The sequence below is a fragment of the Chelonia mydas genome, chromosome 22, assembly GCF_015237465.2.
Source record: "Chelonia mydas isolate rCheMyd1 chromosome 22, rCheMyd1.pri.v2, whole genome shotgun sequence".
Lineage (NCBI taxonomy): Eukaryota > Metazoa > Chordata > Testudines > Cheloniidae > Chelonia > Chelonia mydas.
The window spans coordinates 5,799,814-5,812,246 of NC_051262.2; the positions used below are offsets into that span (position 1 = coordinate 5,799,814).

Genomic DNA, 12,433 nt, shown 5'->3' on the forward strand with positions numbered 1-12,433 from the left:
ATTCTGCGAGGGGAAAAAAATGCCCCTTTCTCCCACTACCATTTCTGGGCATTTGGAGCACTAAGCAGCTCAGCAGCAGTATTTAGGTACCTTAGCGGATTCAGGTTATGTCCAAGGAGGAGCATTGCTCATTTTAGATCAAATTTCAGCCCTCTAAGGCCCAGATTGTCAAGGGTATTGAGGTACCTAACTCCCACTGAAATCAAAATCCAGCATGAGACGCTAGATATGTAAAAGGCATCTTTGAGCCAGTCCTGCATCCCAAATATGTCCCACCAGGTTTTAAAATGGCTTGCAACAAAACCTCTCACTAAGGGATAAGGAGAGTAGGTAGAAGCTAATGTTATCTGGTGGTGGGTGGGGACGGGGGAGTGACCCACATCTCTTGGAGAAAAGCAGGTGGGTACTCAGCAGCATGACAGGACCTGAGAGCTACATAAATCTTCTGCTCTTGTATGCCAACCTGGCATAAGGGAATGAATGTCAAGCACTGTCTATCCTGATGGTGCAGTGCCGTAGCATCTATGTCTGGGCACTCGTTGGCCTGCCCATAAGAAGCTTGTTACTAGAGGTCTGCAGACTGTTTTGTATCCCCGTTCCTGAATGGTTGCCCAGATCTCAAACAGACCCTCTCCTCAAAGCTCAGAACAGTTGGGATAACTTTCCTCCTTCCTTATTTTATTTTTCACAGCAGCCTCTGCACTTCCTGGTTCCTGGCAGTTCAGGAAGCAGAAGTGCCAGAACACTGTGACTAACACTGTACTTGTTGTTCCTGCCTGGAAGCAAGTAATTCTGGAAATCTCCTTGAAAAGAACTGTGTGAGAAATTTCTAGCCCTGTTTTGCAGCCCAAAGTGTTACATTTCTTCCCCCAAGCACAAAGAGCAGCCATATACCTACTGGCCTTAATGCCTTTTGTTTTAGGTTAAGGAAAGCAACAAGAAAGAACAAAAGTAAAGTCTCCAGGCAAGAGCTGTGTGTGTGACTCTCCAGGAGAGAGGGTGGAGGTGTGTGCATGCTCTCTAAAAGGTTACAGCAGCTGTGAGAACAAAATGCGCAGGCAGGCACCATTACTACAAAGGAAGGCTATTCCAGTGGCTAGTACTAGCTCAGGAGACCCAGGTTCAGTTCTTGGCTCCACCACAGATTTCCTCTGTGGCCTCGGGCAAGTCAGTTAGCCTCTCTGTGCCGCAGTTTCCCACTTATATGATAGTAACACTGCACCTCCTTCCCTCCAAGGAGGGCTGTGAAGATAAATACATTAGAGATTGTGAGGTGCTCAGATAATATGGTAGTTAGGACCACATAAGTTCCTATGATACATTTCAAATGTAAAGGTGCAGTGTGCAGAAAATGAAGGCATCATTGTCATAACTGTATCCACTGTGCAGATCAGGGTGCACCTCTGAAACCAGCCTCTGCACTGATCCGCTAAGGTTTTCCCGCTGCTGGGTATTGCCAGCCACAGAGACAGTTTAAGATCACTCTCTCTCTTTTTTTTTTTTTAAACTGGCCAAATTTGTCCCTGATGTAACTAAGCTTTAACCTGACTGAATTCAGTGGAATTACACCAGCAATGAATTGGACCCTAAGAGTTTATACAGAAAAGGCAGGCCCTGTTGCAGTCAGAATTTCGGTTGTATAGGCCCATGACTGACCCCGTGGTTGCCATATGGTCTTTGAAGTATAGATCTGGAAACCAGGGAACGTAGTTTCATTTCCTGGCTCTGCCATTGACTTGCTTGTGGCAAATTCACTTCACTTCTCCATGCCTCAGTTTCCACAGATCGTAATGCTACTTGGGAGGGAAAGGAAATAGCTAATGTTTGCACAGCCCTTGAGAGGCCCAAATGGAAGTTACCAAGCACTACGGCTACTGTGAGGGGTGGGGGAGAGGTTGTCCCATTATAAAGGTCTAAGCCCGCATGGTAGGAGGAACCCACATCACTACTGCCATGGTGGTGCTTCGTCCACTATGGTAGACTAGGGTATGGGGCATCCCCTGAGAAGGTCCCCTGGAAATGCCTGTGTTAGTGGAGCAAGTTGAGTCTCCCTCTGCCTATATTATCTGTCTGGAGCTACAAATCTTTCTCCCTCACGGCTAACCCCTGTGGTTGTGGGTACCTCTCTAGCTCCCTCATTTGCAGTCAATTCCATCCTTCAGCACAGGGACTTAGTGTATATTCTACCCAGTGACCGTGCTCCTCTCTGGCTGCATTCCAGCCCAGGGGCTGAAACCAATCCATGGATGAAGGAAAAGAAAACCAGCAGGGAATACCCACAAATAAAACAGAACGGAGGGGGTCCTGATGGACAGGCACAGCTCAGTCATGTTAATGTGAATTCCACAGGCACCTCCAAAGGAGAAGGACCCTTGAGGCTGTGAGAGGAGAGAAGGATAGGAATGATAGGCTGTTCTCAGCTGTGGGAGAAGAGGTACCTTATGTCTTCCCACACCTGAGCTCGACAGGATGGGGACATTTCCTAACCCAACTTGTTTGTCTCCTGTTGTGCCCAGGTGTTAGAGGACATATGGTATATTTCTCCCTGAACCATAAATGCCCCAGCACTAACATTTCCCCCCACCACAGCCTTCGTCTTATGGTAATGTCGTTTGGGTTGTGAGAATGAGATCGGGGAGCGTCGGCTTGGAATTGAATTGAATAGATGTTTTGATCTCGTTCCAGGCCGGCCTCTCTCTCACGCACCAATGAGAGTGTCGGGAGGTCGAACTTTCCACATCTCCCTGGAATGAATTCCAGAAGCGTGACCCATGTAAACCAAACAAATGGCAAATATTTGGGACAGAATTCAGCCTTGCAATAGGCAGGTGATTTCATTTATTCCAAGACTGAATTTTTGCCCTTGAAAGGATTTTCCTCAAACTTCCCCAAAATATACGAATATGTAAAATAAGCACTCGGCCTTGGGCTGAGAACAAGCTGGACAAATTTCAGTCTCATTCAGTGGAGATCCTCCCATTGCCTTAAGTGGGCTTCGGTTCAGGCTCCTATAGTTAGCTCCGGGCCCTCAGTGCCTAGCACATGCAGGTGCCATAGTGGAATGGCAGAGCAGCTTTTGCTGCAGGTGAGCTGAGTTAGGTCAGGGAGAACTGGAATTGCAGCGGGCTGTGTAGGTCTGTCCTGGGGGGCTTCAACAGAACAGTCGGGGGAACCGAAGTTAGATTAACAAGGTGCTATATAAGCCAGGTCTGATGTGTTTTGGCAGAGCCGGGGGGAGTTCAGGGCTGGAATAGGGGGGACATGGCAGGTCAGGGATGAGGTGTATTGGCAGAGATGGTGTGATCCCAGCACCGGACTAGCCAGAAGGTCAAGACTGACCTGCATCATCAGAGCAGTGAGGGGAGATGGGAATCTAGTATGGGGCCATGCCAGAACCACTCTGGCCTACTAATTGTGCCATCAAACCTCATCCCCCCCATAAGTCCCAGGGTCATGACTGCAAACATTCCACCTGTCTGCAGAAGCTGCAGTGGGGCCGTTCAGTTCCCTGTGTTTGAATACTCGGCTTTTTGTGCTACAGCCTCTTCTGAGGCTCGTTACGAGAAGACCTTTTCCATGTCCCAGAGCCAGCAGGTATGGAAATCCACCAAAGCACTTGTAAATAGTAGCAGGATAGCATGGGCACGCAACAGAGCTTTGCATTTAATATGTCTTTGTCTCCTCTCCTGACGCAGGGATGACTTGCCAGGCCCGGAGCTCCTACATGGACACGGAGGTGCTATGGGGACACCGTTTCACGCCCGTCCTCACCCTCGAGAAAGACTTTTACGAAGTCGACTACAACAGCTTTCACAGCACCTACGAAACCAACACCCCCACTTGCTGTGCCAAGGAGCTAGCCAAATCTTTCCAAGAGGGCCGGCTCCTCCGCCACCTCTCCAGCGCCACCCTCCTGAGCAGTGGCAGGGAAGCAGAGACAGCAAAAGAGGAACAGGAAGTGGAAGATGAAGGAAGGGAGGTGGCTGGGGTGAATGGAGCCAATGGAACAGCAGGAGAGGTGAAGGCAGATATGTCTGTATAACACGTGGATCTGTACTGGACAATAGACAATACATGTGCCCCTACTGGGGAAACAGTGGGATCCAGTGGTTAGGGTACTAGCCTGGCAGTCAAGAGATATGGGTTCTATTCCCAGCTCTGCTACCCACCTTTGGGTGACCTTGGACAAGTCACTCCATAGCCCTGTGCCTCAGTTTCTCCCATCTGTAAAACTAGGGTAATGGTACTTTATCCACATTTTCAAAGCATTTTGAGGTCTATGGATAAGACATGCTAGATAAGAGATGTTATTACTGTTGACGTTCCCCTACAGATTGCTCTAGAAGAGACTCCTTGGTTGGTCAAAATTATTTCCCTTTCAGGGGATATTTAAAAAGAGAAAACATAAAACAAGCTAACAATCTCCCATCTCAGTAAGAAGAATGTAGTTTCGTACCTTCACTTAATTTACAAGTCAATGCACTGTAGACATTATTACTGCTAAATTAAAAGAGAGGAAAGAAAAATTCCCTCCTGTATCCAGCTTCCTAGTGATTGCACATGGTGTTTTAGAGTTTTCCTCCTGAACTGTGTTCACCATGATTCATTTCCGACAGGCTGAAACATCTAACAGTGGGATGACGGGTCTCTCTTCTGAGATAAATCAGGCATTTCTCACCCTGGCTTTGTGTTGTGGCCTCTTTATCACGTGCATCCTACTGGTCAGGCTTTCTTCCCAAGCTGGTACAGTGCCATCTCTGGTGTAATTGTTTTGGACAGCCATGCTGCTCAGTGTATGGCTTGTCGTCATGGGCTGTTTAGATCTTGCCCATGATAATGGTTTTTGGACCTGTGTGTCCCAGGTTCAATCCCTACTTTTGATCCATGGCAATGACTTCCAGGTCCTTCTCTAAAGTCTGGTCCATTTAGAGGATAAAAGCATACTACTGCTACCGGTTAAGATGTATTCCTTTTGCTTATCAATTTCAGTGGAGATATTCCAGATTTACACAATGGTAACAGAATAGAATCTGGCCACATGTTGCTTCTGTGAGCAATTGGGGTGGGGAGGAGGAGACTCGGGGCTATCTACACAGCTCCATGGTTTAGACAAAGGGGGTGTGAATTGTAGCATACGTTCTCATGCTATGCTGTAACTCCCCTGTGTAGGTGCTGTGGGCACAGACTAACAGGTACCTTGTTTCCATTAACTTAGTCCTGTTTAAAGATGGCGACATTAAGGCAAACTAGGTCCCTTTTAGTTTGCACCCGCAGTGTCCACACAGGGGAGTTACAACATGCTAGTGCATGCTGCAGTTCACACCCCCGTAGTCTGAACTGCTGGGCCATGTAGACATAACCTTAATCTGTATTTCTGTGCCCCCCTGGCATTGATTCTGGGTTTATATGTAATCACTAGGTGAAATTCAGCTCTTGCAGAAGCAGCTTCGATGTAACTGAAATCATTGGGATTGCATCCACTTACAACAGCTCTGAATTTGGTTCACGAGCAATGTTCCCTCTAATTTTTGGCAGGCTGTGTGAGCAAAAAATTTCTTCTGTGCAAATTTTTGACAGGCCGTGTGTGCAAAAAATTTCTTCTGTGCAAATTTTTGTGTGCGCGGTGTTTTGCCGTGTGCGCGGGGTTTAGGATCTGTGTTCGCGCGTACACGCGCACAACTTAGAGAGAACAGTGTTCACGAGGCTTTAGAAATTAAACACATACACAAATCTGTTTTACATAATCTCTGGGGTGATAACCAGAAAGCTGAACATCAAGTGTTTCCAGTTAGGGGTGGAGAGGTGCCAAAGGTGACCTTGTTACTCTGTTTCACTGTATGCAAAATTCTCTGCTTTTCTTTAAAACAAATGTTTCAGTGCTGTTTTTCCTTACGGTTTCTTTAGTCAATGGAAATTTGCTTTCACATAAGTACAGCATGTAGTTAAGCCAGTGTAAACACATGGGCCCTGATTCTCAAAGGCTTACAATGGAAATTGGGAGCCTAAACACCTTTGAGGATCTGGGTCATGAGTTGAAATCCTGGCTCCACCAAAGTCAATGGCAAAACCCCTGTTGATGTCAAGGGGGTCAGGATGTCACCCTTAATGTAGACACACTGCACTGGTTCAGAATGGGGCTCACATGAGTGTGATTTACCCCAGTAAGCTGAATTGTTTATCACAGGTTCAGTGTGTCCACATTAGGTGGCTTCATGAGTTTAACTACATCCAGGTATTTCCACTGATATAAAGAGGTATTTCCCTCATATAAAGAGTCCTAACAGGACTATCAGGGCCAGTGTCCTGGCACTCTCAAGCCATACCATCCCAGGGTGTTCATGAAGGACTCTTCAGTAACATCTTGGTGGGCTCACCATTGACCTACCAGTTACATCTCCCAGTATATTGGGAATGCTTTGTCTTGGAGATCAGCTGTCCCCTAGCTAAAGGGCTCCTGAAGCCCCTGGGAGTTCTTGGACATGACTACTATGGGAGCAGGGTTGGGCTCTAGTTCCACAAAGCAGGACAGAAAAATGACTAAATCCAGGAGGGGACAGGGGAAAGCTGCCTACATCTAAGAAATAATTATCTGTGAAAATTGTTTTCCAGGAGCCTTCAGTCCATGGCTCAAGTACGCTCCTGATGTCAGGGAGAATAAGTGGAAAGTGAAACCAGAGCTGATCTTTGCAAGGCAGAGGTAATTTCAGACCTTCCAGAGGAGCAGTTAAGCTCTGCATAATGAACTGACCTGCCCAGTTTATTCAGCATTCAAGTCCTGGGAAGCTGGAGCTTCCTGTGTGATTATAGGGATGGGGAGCTGCAAAGATTGCACTGGGGTTTGATCCTGAGGCCTCTGCTCAAGATGATTGCTGTTCTATACCCTCCTGAGATAAACTGGCCAATTCATAAAGGGCCCGTCCAGGCAACGTGGAGCTTATTCTTCCACACTGGGATGAGGACCAACACCAAGACCCCTGTGCCATAGGAGTGGGCACGCTCCATGCGGTCCTACCAGACCTTGTGTTTCTCTGGGGCCCTGGCTTGGTTCTCCCTGGACAAACTCATGAGCTCAGTGAGCTTTTCCCAGACAGTACAATGGTCCACCACTGATTGTCCAGCAGGAGGGGTCTTCACCTCCCATTTGTCCCTCATCAAGTCCAGGGGTCCCCTCATTCTCCTCCCATACAGCAGCTCGAAAGGGGAGAACCCTGTGGATTCCTGGGGCTCAGTGCCCTGGAAAACTGCTTTTGAAAATAGTGTCAAACCTGCAAATCGTGCACCGTATGCTGTTAGGATTCTTCCTAAAATAAAGCACTCCACACCGTCGACCACTAAGGCCTGGTCTGCGCTTAAAATGTAGATTAACAAAGGTATGGCTGTGCAAGCCTAACCCCTGGTATAGAATAAGCTAGGGCAACAGAAGAATATTTCCATCAGCCTAGCTACTGTTACCTGGAGAGGTGGATTCCTACAGAGATGGGAAAATCCCTTTTGGCATTGTAGGAAGTGTCTACACTACGGCTCTACAGCAGCATACCTGTGGCACCATGGCCTTGCCCCATGGCATCAGTAGTGCAGACAAGCCCTGAAGCTGGTTAAATGTAGCATTGTGCCCAACGATAGCATAACTCTACCTCAGAATGCATTGGCCTTTCGGCATGTGTGATGACGCAAGCACCTTAATTTCCCCGCTATTCAGCAAGGTCCTTAGATGATTAATTTGCGTGGGCCTACTCATGGGTTTCAAATTAAGCACTTGCTGAATTGGTCCCCCAAGCCTCATCAGTGTGATTTCTGCTATTAGAGAGCTTCATTTTTTCCCATACTGGAAAAAAATACCATTCTGTGGTTTTCCATGTACTTTTAATATGTTCCGTTATAGCTGATGAGATATATAAGAACTACCGAGACAACGGATTTATAATAGACCTATCTAAAGCAGGCCAAACTTTCACACTTGAACACAAAGGAAATAACTACATCTATCTATCTAACCCCATACACCCCATCTACCTATCTGTCTAGGAACTAAAGTAGCCCTTGTCAATGTAGTATCTGAGAAGCACTCCCTTATGTCAATGTAATTCCATTGACTTGAAAGGAGTTATTCCAGAATTGCAGCCTTTGCAGAGAGAGCAGAATATGATCTATTGACATCACTGAGACTTTACACTGAACTCTTTGGGGTGGAAACTGTCTCTCACTATGTGTTTGTACAGCACCTAGCACAACAGGGTCCTGGTCTCATTTGAGACCTCTAAGTGCTGCCGTAATTCAAACAATGAATGCTGATAATAATACCAATTTGAGCAAGAATTGTGAGATCAGGCCCTAACTGCAGTAGAAGAAATATTATCAACACCCTCTTGTTGGCCTCAAACCAGCTTTGTGTATATTTTGGCACGTTCAATAAGGTGTGCAAATGAAACCATCCTCTTCCGAATGCTATCCCATCCTTTGATATTTAAGGGTCAAGTTCTGCTCTGTTACACCAGTACGAATCTGGAGTGACTCACTATGCTTCATTGGAGCCACTCCAGATTTAGCTGGGCCTGGCATAACCTAGAGCAGAACTCAGCCTTGAATTTATATAACAAAATACCAGTGGCCAATTCTCCTGTACCTTACATCAGTCTAAGTGTACTGGAGTTACTCCTGATTTTGTCATCATGCATGAGATCAGACTCAGGGTCCTCTGTATTTGTCTTCCTTTCACTGGCCTTGAAATGGGGACTGCTACCACTTTTATAAATAGATTGAAAGCTCGTCTAGTTTCTCTGTAACTTAATTAAGTATCCTCTCCATCATCTGCCAAACTGCTGCTTAATACATTCTGGCAACAATCCTCCCTCCCATGAATTGTAGCAGATATGGCTGGCAATGCAGGAGGCTTATCATGGGATATTAATTACTTGAGCATAAATAACATTCTCCCTTATCTCAGCTTCATGATTCAGTGTTTCTGATGGAAATAAATTCATAACAATAAATGAGAGATAACAGCAAGGGGGTAGATCTAGGTCTAAAAATGAATGACAGCTCTTCCAATGGCTGGAAGCTGCAGCTAGACAAATTCAAATTAGAAATTACAAGAGTTACAAAGGGATCTCACAAAACTGGGTGACTGGGCAACAAAATGGCAGATGAAATTCAATGTTGATAAATGCAAACTAATGCACATTAGAAAACATAATCCCAGCTATACATATGATGGGGTCTAAATTAGCTGTTACCACTCAAGAAAGTGATCTTGGAGTCATTGTGGATAGTTCTCTGAAAACATGCTCCGTGTGCAGCAGCAGTCAAAAAAGCTAACAGAATGTTGCAAATCATTAGGAAAGGGATAGATAATAAGGCAGAAAACATCATATTGCCTCTATATAAATCCATGGTACGCCCACATCTTGAATGCAGACTTGGTCTCCCCATCTCAAAAAAGATATATTGGAATTGGAAAAGGTACTACAAAAATGATTAGAGGTATGGAATGGCTTCCATATGAGAAGAGATTATTAAGATTGAGACTTTTCAGCTTGGAAAAGAGATTACTATAGATGTCTATAAAATCATGACTGGCTTGGAGAACATAAATAAGGAAGTGTTATTTATTCCTTCTCATAACTCAAGAAGTAGGAGTCACCAAATTAAATTAACAGCAGGGTTTTGTGAAGGCCAAGCTTATAACAGGGTTCAATAAAGATTTAGATAAGTTCATGGAGGATAGGTCCATCAATGGCTATTAGCTAGGATGGGCAGGGATGTAATGCCATGTTCTGAAGTATCCCTAACCTCTGTTTGCCAGAAGCTGGGAATGGGCAACAGGGGATGGATCACTTGATGATTTCCTGGTCTGTTTATTCCCTCTGAAGCGCATGGCATTGGCCACTGTTGGAAGACAAGATACTGGGCTAGATGGACCTTTGGTCTGACCCAATATGGCCATTCTTATGTTAAATAAGGTGTAAATTTTAACAGTGCGATTAACCACTGGACCAAACTACCAAAGGAAGTGATGGATTCTCCAACTCTTGAAGTCTTCAAATCAAGACTGGATGCCTTTCGAGGTGATATGCTTTAGTCAAACACAAGTAACTAGGCTCAATACGGGGGTAACTGGATGAAGTTCTCTAGCCTGTGTTATATCAGAGGACAGACTAGATGAGCTACTATCTCTTCTGGCAATACAATCTATGAGTCTATGAAAGGGGAACAGATGTGGGAGGGGAGCAACGGCCAGGTCTACTTCTTTCTAAGTATATTTTAGCAGCAGAGGCATTAGACAAAAATAGAAGGGTTTAAAAAAATCCTGCACTGGGGAAAAACAATGGACACAGGATTTTAAAGTGACTTTGCTTGAGAAAAACAAGAGAAACCCCCTCCACAAACCAAACCAAGCTGAAAAAGGAAGACTTCACAATAAGCAATTCTCTCTTTGTATCTCCTCTCGCAGCTCATTAATTCCCCAGCATTAGCAAGGTGTTTCCTGAATAGCCTGCCACAACGAGAAAAATGCAGGCAGATTAAAAAACGAAGCAAAGGCACACAGTAAAAATGCCTTTGTTTGATCCAAAACTATTGTAATGATCACATAGTGGAAACAAACCACTGAAATTAAATTTGTTTAGAATGGTGGGCCTGTGCTGGTGCATGCTGTGTGTGTGGGGGGCTTGGGCTGTTTGCGTGAATGGCTATTGAGTAAGTCTTTGTTTGTGGAGATTTGTGTATTGGGATGGGAATTGATATGTACCATATAGGGTATTTAGGTGCATAGGTTTCCATGTTGGTATGGATGTGGTTGTGGATGCCTTGTGTTTGTGTGTGTAGCTACTGATGTGTGTTGGTGTGTGCATAGGGCTCATGTAAATAGTATATGTGGCTATTTTTGAGCAAGGAGTGTAAATACAGCATGTTTGTGGGGGATATTCAGGATATGTGTGTGTTAGGTTGAGTGCATTCAGTTATGTAATTTTGTTTGTGTGTTGGTATGTTTCCAGGGTAGCAATAATCGCAGTGTTTGTTGTATATATTTTTGTGTGTGTTTGCAGTGTGCGTAGGGTGTACGTAATTAGGAGTGCATATGGGAGTGATGTGTTTGTGTTTGTTGTAGTGTGTTTTGAGTGTGTGTGGGGGAGATTGGTGTGTGGTACGTGATGTGTGTGCATGTGTGTGTATAGATGGATCTGAGTTTGCAAGACAGAAGTAGATCCATATTTAAAAGCTCATTACGATAAAGCTTGGGTCCATTATTCTTTGTTTCCATAATTTATTAACAAGTCTAATTTATTTGTTTATTTATTTATTCATTTTGAAGAACCAGGGAAATTGGTGGCATGTGCAGAAATCATGCTTCTGGGGAGGAGGTCCTCACTTATCTTCATAATCTTTTAAAATGTGCAATAAACCAAGTCTCTCCCTGGGGTGAACTACAGGGAAAGAAAAGAACAGAAGTAGCCAATGTCAGGGGCCCCTTTAAAGCCCTTTGGAATGGGATGTTTTACCCGATGTTACAAAAGAATTTAGTTTAGTGCATGCCTCTGTCTTCACTAGGTGAAATCAATCATCCAAAGTTTGGATCATACTCTGCAACCTTTCCTTCTGTGATCCCTGGGAGTAGATCCAAGCACATCTCCAGAGCAAGGGCTGTGAGATCAGTCCCTGTAGTTATACTTGGTAATCGATTGTCAGTTATCGCATGGACGACTGTACACGGGAAGGGAAGGTCATGAAGGGGCTTGTCTTGCCCTCATGGCTGAGACTCACAGGAGCCTGTCGTTGCAGAAGTGGTACGGCTCTATCACTGTGCACCAGTGGTGGGAACACAGGGTAGAATTTGGGGCTTCCTGCCTAGAACTGGGGGCAAAGGATGTCAGCTGCAGGGTCTTTGCACCTGTGGAGGAAGGGGAGTGGGCTCTCAGAGGCTAATCCAGCCTCTAAGATAGAGTAGTTTTCACAGAACATCATGGGGGACTTGTCCCTAAATAACTTAATTCCTGCATTTTAAATAACACTGAAGATAATACATTAAATTTTCACCTCTGGAAACCTGGATTCCAAAGTGGACTAAAGGCGTAAACAAAATCAGCTCCACAACCGCACCCCACAAAACCCAAACCCATTTGGCATCATTATTAGTTCCATGCCGACAATTCTTCTTTGGGGATGGGCAGGATTGGAACAGCAAGAGGATGCTAAAGAGTGGGGGCTGAGTGGCAGAGCTGTGTGGGGAGAGCCCAGGACTGGAATAGCAGAGTCCTGCAGATCAAAACAGAGGTGTCTGGGCACAAGAGTGGAGCAGGAGAGATGCTGCAGAGCTGGGGAAAGGACCGTGGACAGAGCTCTGTGAGTATGAGTGTTATGAGGGTAGAAGACAAGAGGGACAGGAAGCTTGAGGGAGATTAATATTAAATATCTTGGATCAAATTTTAATATAAAC

The 12,433-nt window shown here is 45.2% G+C and overlaps 1 protein-coding gene across 1 annotated transcript in view; it reads left to right on the forward strand.

Moving 5' to 3' along the window:
- Positions 1-12,433, forward strand: part of KCNJ5 (potassium inwardly rectifying channel subfamily J member 5) — a 241,303-nt gene that overhangs the window by 89,836 nt on the left and 139,034 nt on the right. Inside the window, exon 7 of the mRNA XM_037882266.2 lies at positions 3,696-6,697. Within this exon, the coding sequence (XP_037738194.1) occupies positions 3,696-4,042 (347 nt within the window). The 3' untranslated portion in view covers positions 4,043-6,697. The remainder of the gene's footprint in view (positions 1-3,695; positions 6,698-12,433) is intronic.